The sequence below is a fragment of the Porites lutea genome, chromosome 7 (assembly GCF_958299795.1).
Source record: "Porites lutea chromosome 7, jaPorLute2.1, whole genome shotgun sequence".
Classification (NCBI taxonomy): Eukaryota; Metazoa; Cnidaria; class Anthozoa; order Scleractinia; family Poritidae; genus Porites; species Porites lutea.
Genome location: NC_133207.1, coordinates 3358064 through 3368660, shown reverse-complemented (window position 1 = coordinate 3368660; position 10597 = coordinate 3358064). Strand labels below are relative to the sequence as shown.

Genomic DNA, 10597 nt, shown 5'->3' with positions numbered 1-10597 from the left:
GGGGTAACAAGGGTAACAAGGGGTAACAAGGGTAACAAGGGATAACAGGGGTAACAAGGGGTAACAGGGGTAACAAGGGGTAATAAGGGTAACAAGGGGTAACAAGGGTAACAAGGGGTAACAAGGGTAAAAAGGGGTAACAAGGGTAACAAGGGGTAACAAGGGTAACAGGGGTAACAAGGGGTAACAAGGGTAACAAGGGGTAACAAGGGTAACAAGGGGTAACAGGGGTAATAGGGGGTAACAAGGGGTAACAGGGGTAACAAGGGGTAATAAGGGTTACAAGGTTACAATTTTGCCCAAAGTTTCAAGTTTCCATCCTTTCAATTCGTTTAGACTAGTTACAGGACACTGACTTATTGAAGCCCGAGTTAACGCTCTTAGAGGTTGTTGCTGAATTGTTCATAAGTTCGAAACAGAGCAGTTTTAAATTCTCAATTTATTATTCTATATTTCAGGTTATTATTTCTTAATACATATTATTTTACTGGGCAAATTAAGTAGAGTCTTAATACACTGTATTTGTAATTAAGTGGTAAATCAAGCCATAACCAAGTTCACAAATATTAATCAAATCACTTTTATCGATATTTTTACAGATATAGTTTTACCGACATAATTAATTGCTTTTCGCCAATAACGACGGTTTAAGAATATTAATTTATCATACTTCACTCGACAAGCAAGGAAAATAAATAGACTTTATGGTATAAATTTCAAGTATAAATAATAAATAATATTAAAGGCTATAGCCTTGAGCTGAGCGAGGCACAATTGATAAATTTCACAAACTTCTGGTGGCGCGTTAGGTTTTACGCTAGAGAACAAAAAAATTGTTCAACGAGAACTTTATCGTTCCGATCGATTACTCCTCAAAAGACGGTGGATAAGGTCAGCTTTTAACCAAGCTGAAAAATTCTTAAAGTAATTTAGCCACCCTGAAAAAGGGGATTCGAAAGCTTATATTTAGAGTGCTAGCCTTTTCCACTAGCTGATTTGATGTAAGTACTAAAGCGCGCACTCCATATTTGACCAATATAAACTAAAGCCACAAACATTCACGATTAGTATTCGTGATTTTTCTGTTCCTAGTTGAGTTCAGACCGACGTGACAGTCGCGGTTTGGGAGAATTCTTACGATTACAATGGTTAAGCAATGATTCTCTGTGTAGTCGGCAGGCTTAATTATCCTAGGCTATTCCTTTCTCGACCAATGGGAGGTTAGATTGAAACCTCGACTTCTTCGCAGAAGTTGCTTTTGTACCTAGTATTCACTCTTAAGTGATTTCGTATCGGTTCATTGTTACGATAGCGGCTGTTCTGACTGACAAAAAATTCATGTACTTTGTCTTCAGTCTTACGAAAGCGACACACAAATTTTAAGGCATTGACACAGTTACAACGACTCTTAGCATTTTAAAGAAAAGTATCAAGCCATTCTTTGGATTGTTTCATATTTCCTTTGACATTACCATCTCGAGACGCGCTGCCATTTTCGCGCACTGCCCCTACAGATCCTGGTGAGTTTCTTGGGGACAAGTCATCCACAGAACACACGCTGCTGGTTTCCAAGTCCTTGACGGTGAGATGCAAATTGCGGAGATCTGGAGCTGAAGTGGTTTTCTTCAAATCTCTAGTTCCAAAGCTTCCTCCGTCACTTGTGAAGGAGAGGTCCATCAGCTCCTGGTCAATGTGGAGTCTCAGAGCCTCTAAGGCGTCAACATCGTCATGGTACTCCACAGCTATCACCTTCTCACATGGCTGAAAGTTATTGAGGGATATTTCATCAAAGCGAATTCCATTTACTTTTACTTTAGGGTATGAGTGAGAAAGGAATTGGGCAGACTGCTCAGGGAGCGTTTCGGAGCAAGTTCGTAGAGAAAACGCCCAATAATCAGGGCTCGAAAAAAACCGTGAATTCCAGCTTGTCCTTTGAGCAAGCAGTTCTCATATTTTGATTGCCTGCGGCCACTTCTTGCTCGTCTTAGTTAACGATTTTGCTTGAGGATGACTTGCCTGGTCCCTTGCCCATTGCGCACTCACGCAGGAACTCAGGAGCACCCCTTTTGTGGGTTAGCCTGGACTAATTATTATTAGTAAAATCCAACTAGTGGTCTATTATCAATGCAGCGTTCTGATTGGTTGAGCTACTACTAGGCTATATGTTATAGCCCACTAGTAGCGAACAGCGCGGGCTTTTTGGCGGCAAAAAAGGATTAAACTCTAGCTTTAACTAGCTAAAAGTTTTTTATTCTCGATATTTTTGACCAACTAGTTGGATTTTACTAAAACACTTATTCTTATTCCTCTCGCCCTCATAGCCTCTGAGTCAATAGCTATTGACTCAGAGTCCATTCGGGCTCGAGGAATAATTGTTAATTATTTTCTTTTGCATTTAAGTTACAAACTCCTCGTTTTTTGCTAACCTGGTAAATGGGGTTCTCAAACGTCTTTTCGTCGGGGTAGGGATGCGGTAGCGTGTCAGCATGTTTCTCTGTGAGCTTCATTCGCCCGTTTCTCTGTCTCCGGACCCTCAGTTTAAATGCGAGGAGAACTGCCACGCATACTAAGGCTACAACTGCAACTACGATGACGGGAACGAGATATGAAGGCTTGGTGGACGAATCTGGAGGTAAAAACAGACCAGAACAGTTGTCTTCATAGAAAAATGGTAAAATTTGCTTGCCTGTAGCCTTTGGGTGCCAATTTAGACCTACGAACCCTATGTCTGATCCAGCCTGTCATGAAGCCAGTTGAGCGTAACTTGAACAGAAAACAGCCCTGCACCAATCCAGCGTCACATCTAAACTCATCACATCACATCACATGACATCAAATCACATGACATTACCTCTCATCACATCACACTTCATCACACCACTCCTCATCACATCCTCACCACATCACATCGCATGACATCACACCTTATCACATTAAATCATATCACACCTCATCACATCACATCACATTACATTTCATCACATCAAATCACATCACAACCAATCACACATCAAACCATACCTAATATCTGCTCACGTCCATTAGCCATCTTATTGTAATCACTGAGAGGCACACAGGTGAACAGGTTAATTGCATCGATGCACTTCATTCCCACTGTACACGGATTCGAGAAGCACTCGTTTATTTCTGCAAAAGAAAATTACAGTTCAACAAAAAGACGGAAAAGTTACATACTGTTATGTTAATTTCAGGGGCATAAGGCTGAGAAAATACAATATTTAAACTCGGGATTTGGAAAAAAGGACGGCAAGCGGACGAATCTAATTTCGCAGTCTCATTTTCCTTTTTTGTGATATTTTTGAATTTGAGGAAATTGCAGCCTGCTCTGGGCACCTTCGATCTACACTTTCACCGTTACTAGCATGAAAGACCGTATATAAACCAACTTACCATACTGACAGAGAAGGCCTGAATATCCCGCATGGCATATGCACTGGAAACCAGTACGGCGGCTAACGCATGCTCCGTGAGGTCCACAAATGTTCGATGGGAATGTTAGATTGCTGTCTGCTACTCGCACGATGCAGTGGTCAAAGCCTGTGAAGAAATACATTGAAAGAAACACTGACGTAAGAGCAACTGTACTCCAACCGTCCGAGCGGGAAAGCCAAAAAGAAATATAATTGGGAATGTCCATCACCAGAGCCTAACTTGAAAATAAACGCGTTTCAACCACAAACGGTTAAAAAGGTTATAGCACTTACACTATAACTTCATCTGGTTTTTGCCGTGAGCGGTTCGGTTATGGATCGTAAGGGTGGGCGTAATATTATTATGACTCAGAAGACGAGAGGATTTTGGGGAAGGGATGGCTGCGGTTAGTTTATTCTGGAACGCCCTGTAAGGGGGACGGGGGGTATATTAAATTTTGGAACCCCTGTAGGGTTGAATAAAGTATGATTGAAATCGCGCGTTGGGCGAGAATGTTCTGCTCACCGGCGACAGAGCGGGGGATTAGAAACTATATTTCAGATATCTCAAAGAATCTTTCGGACGCCCCTCCTGTCGTATTAGACAGACTGATTTAGAAATGAAAACGTGACAGCAGTAATGACAGGGCGCGCAGATCTTAAACGAGCTTGACCAATGGCAAAGCAACAATTTAAGAACCGGAAGTCGCATTCAGTCCGTTCCGCGCGCTTTCGCGTTATGATTTGTTACTCTGCTTATTAAGGGAAAGCACCATAAGAAAAATTTTCTACCCACCTTTTTCACAGTGCCTCCCGACAAACCCGACGGGACACTTACAGAACACCAGGTCACCATTATCAACACATGTAGCACCATTAAGACAAGGAGATGATTGACACCTGTCAGTTTTCAACTCACAATGTTTTCCATGGTAACCTTCAGAACAGATACACTTGCTTTGGTTTCCTACATGGCCACATCTGCCACCATGTAAACATACCATGCCGGCGCATTTATCAATTACTCTTGTTTCGTTGCATGTATTTCCGTTGAAACCTGGTGGACAGATGCAGTAGAATCCTCCTGGGATGTCAAGACAAGTTCCACCATTTTCGCATGGAGACGAGGTACAAGAGCTTTCCTTCACTTCGCAATAGCGACCTGAATCACCAAGGTAAAAAAATAATGACATTTCAGTCCTGTTTTATTTTACTACATATACAATAAACGACGTCAATTTACACTATAGGATAGGAAAAAACTTTTTACACACAAGCTTTCCATTCTATTGCGGAATCTTTTTCAAGTGATAGATTTGGGCGTTTTGTCACGTGATTTATACTGTGAATCACGTGACAAAACGTCTTGATAGATAGTGGGGAGCTTTGGACAACAGCACTATACTTTCTGCAAGTATTTTGGTAATTAGCCTGCTGGCAATTTCTTTTCATCCTTGGAGACCCAAGGGCGGTCAGTCAGGTCGGGAAAAACGGCGGCGAAAGATTGCATTCATTGAGGGATATGTAAATCGTGAGAAGTCACTCGCAAGCGGCACCCGAAAAAAGACACTAGTGAGGAGTGAGGATTGGGGGGAAGAGACAGGGTTTTCCCTGGCTCCTGGAAGGTTTGTTGCCTGCTTGCGCATTCTCTCATCATGGCTTGTTTTGCTGAACACAGAAAAAGAGGGATTGCTCGCAGGTCATTTGGTGACGAGCTATAGGATTATTTTGCTTCTGAGCAAAAGAGGAAGTTTATTTACTCTACAGTGAAACCTTCCTTACAAGCATCTCTATGGTAGGAATACCTCTCTGTTAAGGACAGCTGTATTAGTCCCAGAGATCCCTATCTCTATTATAATGGACACCTCTGTATCTGTAATGCACACACCAGGATCTGTCTTTTTGGTGTAGGTGTTTGGGAAGTGCAACTGTATCATTTTGTAAAGTAAGGAAAACTCGCAACATTGTCATTTTAAATTTGGTTAGGCCATCCCCTTTTTTTCTCCGTTTAGCGTCGTCCGACCGACCCAATTTTTTGGCATTTTCAAACAACAACAAAAAAGTAACGACGTAGTTAAACCATTTTTCACTTGAAATAATTTTTTTAATCAGAAAAAAAAGCATAGTAACAGCATACAGAAAAAAAAAAACAACAGAAGGAACATTTCTTACAGTATATTGTGTATTTTGTTAATCCAAATATGTGAATGTTAACTTTTAACGTCATCCTGGGGTACCAGGGCCTCCCATTCTGAGACTTCTTGTGTTTTTAATTTTTTTCAATCCGACCGACCGACCCAATATCAGAAAACGCATTCCACGCTAAATGAAAAAAAAAGGTGGGGGGGGGGGGGGGGTGGCCTTATTAAAGAAGGTAAAAACACAGAACCCTACCTTTAAATCCTGATGGGCACCAACATTTAAAGTCAGTTATTTCATTGGTGCAGGTAGCATTATTGTGACAGGGCGAAGGGGAGCACTGATCTATCTCAACAGAGCAATTGACTCCTGTATATCCTGGTGCACACATACAGCTAAATGCATTGAATCCATCCACACATGTGCTACCATTATGCTGACAAGGCTGAAGAGAACAGTCATCAATATTCACTGCACAAGTTCTTCCTGTAAACCCAGTGGGACACATGCAAAAGAAGTCTTCAATCATATCAAAGCAGCTGCCCCCGTTTAAACAAGGAGACTGAGCACAGTCATTTATGTTGACTTCACAAAGATGACCAGTAAAACCAGCTTGACAGACGCACTCAAATCTGCCTGCCTGGTCCAGACATGTTCCATTGAAACACGGCTTTGTGAGACACTCGTTGATGTCTGTCTCACAGTGGACACCTGTGTAACCCACTGGGCAGTTACACAAGAAACCATTCACCAAGTCAGTACATGAGGAGTTGTGTTGGCATGGCTGACTGGCACAGTCATCAATGTCAACTTCACACTGTCGCCCTGTATAACCTGGCGGGCACGCACACTGGAAGTTATTCACATAGTCAGTGCAATTGCCTGAGTTCTTACAAGGCTGACGTGCGCAGTCATCAATGTTCACTTCACAGTGAGTTCCACCATATCCAGGACTACATAAACATTCAAAGTTGTTAATGCCATCCACACAAAACCCACCATGTAGGCACCGCACAGACCCACATTCATTGATGTTAATCTCGCATCTTCTACCCATAAATCCTGGCTTGCAGGAGCAGCTGAAATCATTCACCAAATCTGTGCAAATCCCATCGTGATAACAAGGCAATGAGTAACACTCATTTATGTCTACAGAGCATGTATGTCCTTTGAAACCTGCAGAGCAAATGCACTGGAAGCCATTGACCAAGTCCACACAAGTAGCACCATTCTTGCATGGATTACCAAGGCATTCATTTATCTCTGTTTCACATCTTTTGCCAGTGTAACCCTTAATGCAGACACAAGTATAATTACTTATATCATTGAGACATGTTGCATTATTCTGACATGTGTGTGATTGGCAGTGATTTATATCAACCTCACAGTCAATACCAGTGAACCCGTCAGGGCAAATGCACTGATATGAAGAATTATTGGAGATACAAGTCCCTCCGTTGCGGCATGAAAATGAATTGCACACATCCACTGTACCGGCACAAGTTCTTCCTGGAGAGGTTCCAGAGCAGTCACATATAAAGTTGTTGATCAAATCAGAACACACACCTCCATTACAAAGATTAGGTAAACAGTCATTAATATCAACTGAGCAATTTGCACTTGTGAATCCACTAAGACAAATACAATCATGGCCTAGTCCATCTGCCCGGTTAATACAGGTTGCCCCATTCTGACAGGGGTTTTCTGTGCATTCATCAACATTGATATGACAATCTTTGCCTGTATAGCCATTTAAACAAGTGCAATTGTAATCATTGACAAGATCGACACATGTTCCATTGTGATGGCAGGGGCTGAGTGCGCAATCATCGATGTTCACTGCACAATCCTTTCCTGTAAATCCCGTTTGGCAGACACATTTGAAGTCGTTTACCAGGTCAACACACAAGCCTAGGTTCTGACATGGATGAGAATTGCACTCATTAACATCCCCTTCGCAAAACTGCCCAGTATAACCAGGTTTACACAAACACCTGTACGAGTTGATTTCATCAATGCAAGCAGAATTGTGCAAGCACGTGTGATCTCTGCATTCATCTACATCAAGTTCGCATCTTTGTCCAGTAAAGCCTGGCAAACAAGTGCAGGAGAATCCGTTAATCAAGTCCACACAAGTTGAATTGTTGTCACATGGAGCAGGTAGGCAATCATCAATGTCAACTTCACAGGTAGCACCTTGAAAACCAACTGCACAGTTGCAGCGGAAATCATTCACAAGGTCAGAACATGTTCCTGGAATAAAAATCACCAAGAAGAGTATTATAAGTAAAAGTTTTAGACAACCACCCCTCGCATAAGCTCCAGGGTTTTGCTTGCCGGGGGCCACTATTTGCTTGTCTTAGTCAATGAAAGATTTAGTAACGTTAGAAGATGACTTGCTTTTACCCTTGCCCATTGGGCATGACTGTGCTGTAAAAGTTTAAGGTTTGCCCAGCAAGAAAATCAACTTGTCCTGGACTTCAGGACAAAACTTTTTTTGAGCCCTGATAACAGGCCATAGGCTATCTACTTATTCATATGAGTCTGACCAGCAAAAGATTTAGATAGCAAATATTTTTATCACTCTTTTATATTTGTTTACAATGATTTTAATGATATTAATAATATCCCCTTTTGTAAGTTGTTTAACAGATTAACATTGTTCAGATGAACAAAGATATTAGTCCGTATGTCTTCTTCTTTGGAAATCCTAAGAATATTATTGTTTTAATGAAGTTACTTACCACCATTCTTGCAAGGTGCTTGTTGACAGTCATCAATGTCCACTTCACAGTTCTGTCCAGTGTAACCTGCCTTACAAACGCACAAGTATGCATTCACTCCATCAGCACAGATTCCTCCGTTCCTGCACGGACCGCTGCCACACTCGTTATAGTTAATTTCACACAAACTTCCTGTATAGCCAGCGAGACAGGTGCAAGAAAATCCATTCACATGATCAGTGCATGTACTGCCATGGTGACAAGGCACACCAGCACAGTCGTCAACATCAGTCTCACAGGATTTTCCCACAAAACCTGGCAGACAGTGGCAGCGGAAGTCAGAAACAAGATCTTGACAGGTAGCCCCGTTTCTACAGGGGTTTCCATGGCAATCATCTATATTTGTCTCACAAATTATTCCAGTGAATCCCCTGGGGCAATGACAACGGAATGAGTTAACCTGGAAAAAAAAACAATTATCAAACAATGGTTATGGTATGTTATAATCATGTTTACAGTAATCAATACTCTCTAGTCAAATAATTCTTGATTACATCCGCCTCCAATTACTGTAAAATAAACCTTCTAATATAGCCAGGGCTGTAACTAAGATTTCAAGATGCTGGGCACGTTATGCAATAAGAAGGAGGGGAATGGAACAGCTATGAAGTTGCTTTGGTTCTATCATTCGTTTCGTTTACTATGAAAGTTAACCCGGGGGTCATACTTATAGAGCCAAGGGGAATCCCCATCTCCTGGCCCTCAGAGACATTAAATAACAAATACTGTATGTTGCTGATGGTAAAAAAAAAGAATTAGTTAAAAAAGAAAAACTACAGTCTCAGTCAAAATTGTTGGGACACTTTTGTGTCTTCTTTTCCCCTCAATGCTGGTGTACAAGGTTTGGTGACTGAACCGCGATAAACAACTTTGAGAGGGACAAGGGGAGCACGAGAAGGAAAAAAACAGCATTTGGTCTAAGTGTCCCAACTATTTTTGTCTGAGACTGTAGCAACATCCAACTTTGCATACCTGATCAATGCAAGTTCCATTGTTATTACATGGGTGTGTGGAGCATTCATCTATGTTGACTGAGCAGTCACTACTTGTAAACCCTGCAGCGCAGAGGCAAGACTGTCCCCTGGGAGTGGCAATACATGTGCCACCATTAAAACAGGAAATTGAACAAGTAGCTTCTGCATAACCCTAGTAAACAATATATAAAAATATATATATATAAGAAAAAAGATTAGGTAAGTGTCCACTGGGCCTTTAGGGCTTGAACTGTTGGAAACATTATAAAATTTAAAGCTTGATTTATTTTTCTAATTTCAGGGCTGTACTCTAGCAGTGCCCGGTGGCCTGTTGGGCCTAACTTTTGCTCTTGGACGACTAGAAAATCTTACTTTTATGCATACAAAAAATATGCTGGGCACCCTGGATTTCACAAGTTCAGAGCACGGGGCTCCCTTCAATTTTTCTTAAAGCACAGCCTTGAATTTTTCAAGTACATAATTGTTACATTTGAAGCTTAATTACAACGCAACATGAAACAAATGAAAATGAAGATCAAGCTAAAGACAAAGTGTCTTTCAATTTATGGTTTTTAAATCATAAAACGTCTGTCTATCACCTGGAGAATGATATTCCATATTATAAAGAAGACAATTCCTGCTCTATACATTCTGTGTTTTTTCCAAGCAGACTAGAGAGTGAGAATGTGAGAATGGTCTAGTATCACTTCCCTCTTCTCTGAAATCAATGGACAAATACATGCTATGAGTGGAGCCATTAGTCAACAGGGTGCAAAGAAAATCATTTTTACAGCTTGCCATTCAGGCAAGCTGTAGCTAGCATTTACTAGCCAAGACGTCATTTCAACTAGCCCCGAGAGGTTTTTGATGAGCAGAATTGATTTCAATGTTCTTCTGTTATTTGTATGCCTCAAAAAACATCACTCGCCAGTCGGGCAAGTTTAAAACAGAATTCATTAGCCCAATAGCAATATCCACTAGCCTCGGGCTATCGGACACTACTTTCTTTGCACACTGGTCAAGTAGCTAAAAAGTTACGTCTACTACTAAACACTTAAGATTTGGAGATGAGCATTTAGGCTAACTGATTGATCACTATAAATAATAGTAATAAATTAAAATATTATCCAAAAGACCTTCCAGAGAGCAAAGTCAAGAAATCGTACTGCAGAAGAGTCCAAAATACGTCTCTCTATTTATCAGCCCTTCCAAAATTTGAGCCCTTAACACAACAAGGCCTCTTTTAATTAATAGACCCCTCTGTATTATA

At 41.1% G+C, this 10597-nt stretch overlaps 1 protein-coding gene across 1 annotated transcript; it reads right to left on the bottom strand.

Moving 5' to 3' along the window:
• Positions 1-460: 460 nt before the first annotated feature.
• LOC140943738 (uncharacterized) lies at positions 461-9997 on the bottom strand. Its single transcript, XM_073392848.1, has 9 exons — positions 9927-9997; positions 9326-9499; positions 8315-8753; positions 5826-7823; positions 4228-4593; positions 3412-3558; positions 3022-3147; positions 2427-2626; positions 461-1761 (listed from the first exon to the last, which is right to left on the bottom strand). Exons 1-9 carry the CDS (start codon positions 9975-9977, stop codon positions 1417-1419), a joined length of 3846 nt encoding a protein of 1281 aa, XP_073248949.1. The 5' UTR covers positions 9978-9997; the 3' UTR covers positions 461-1416.
• Between the last annotated feature and the right edge of the window lie 600 nt (positions 9998-10597).

Excerpts from the sequence above, each read along its gene's own strand:
- LOC140943738 (XM_073392848.1), bottom strand. The coding sequence starts at position 9,977 with ATGTATAGAGCAGGAATTGTCTTCTTTATAATATGGAATATCATTCTC. Across the intron at positions 9,500-9,926 it reads TATGGAATATCATTCTCCAG|GGTTATGCAGAAGCTACTTG; the intron begins GTGATAGACAGA and ends ATTGTTTACTAG. Across the intron at positions 4,594-5,825 it reads GTGCCCATCAGGATTTAAAG|GTCGCTATTGCGAAGTGAAG; the intron begins GTAGGGTTCTGT and ends TTGGTGATTCAG.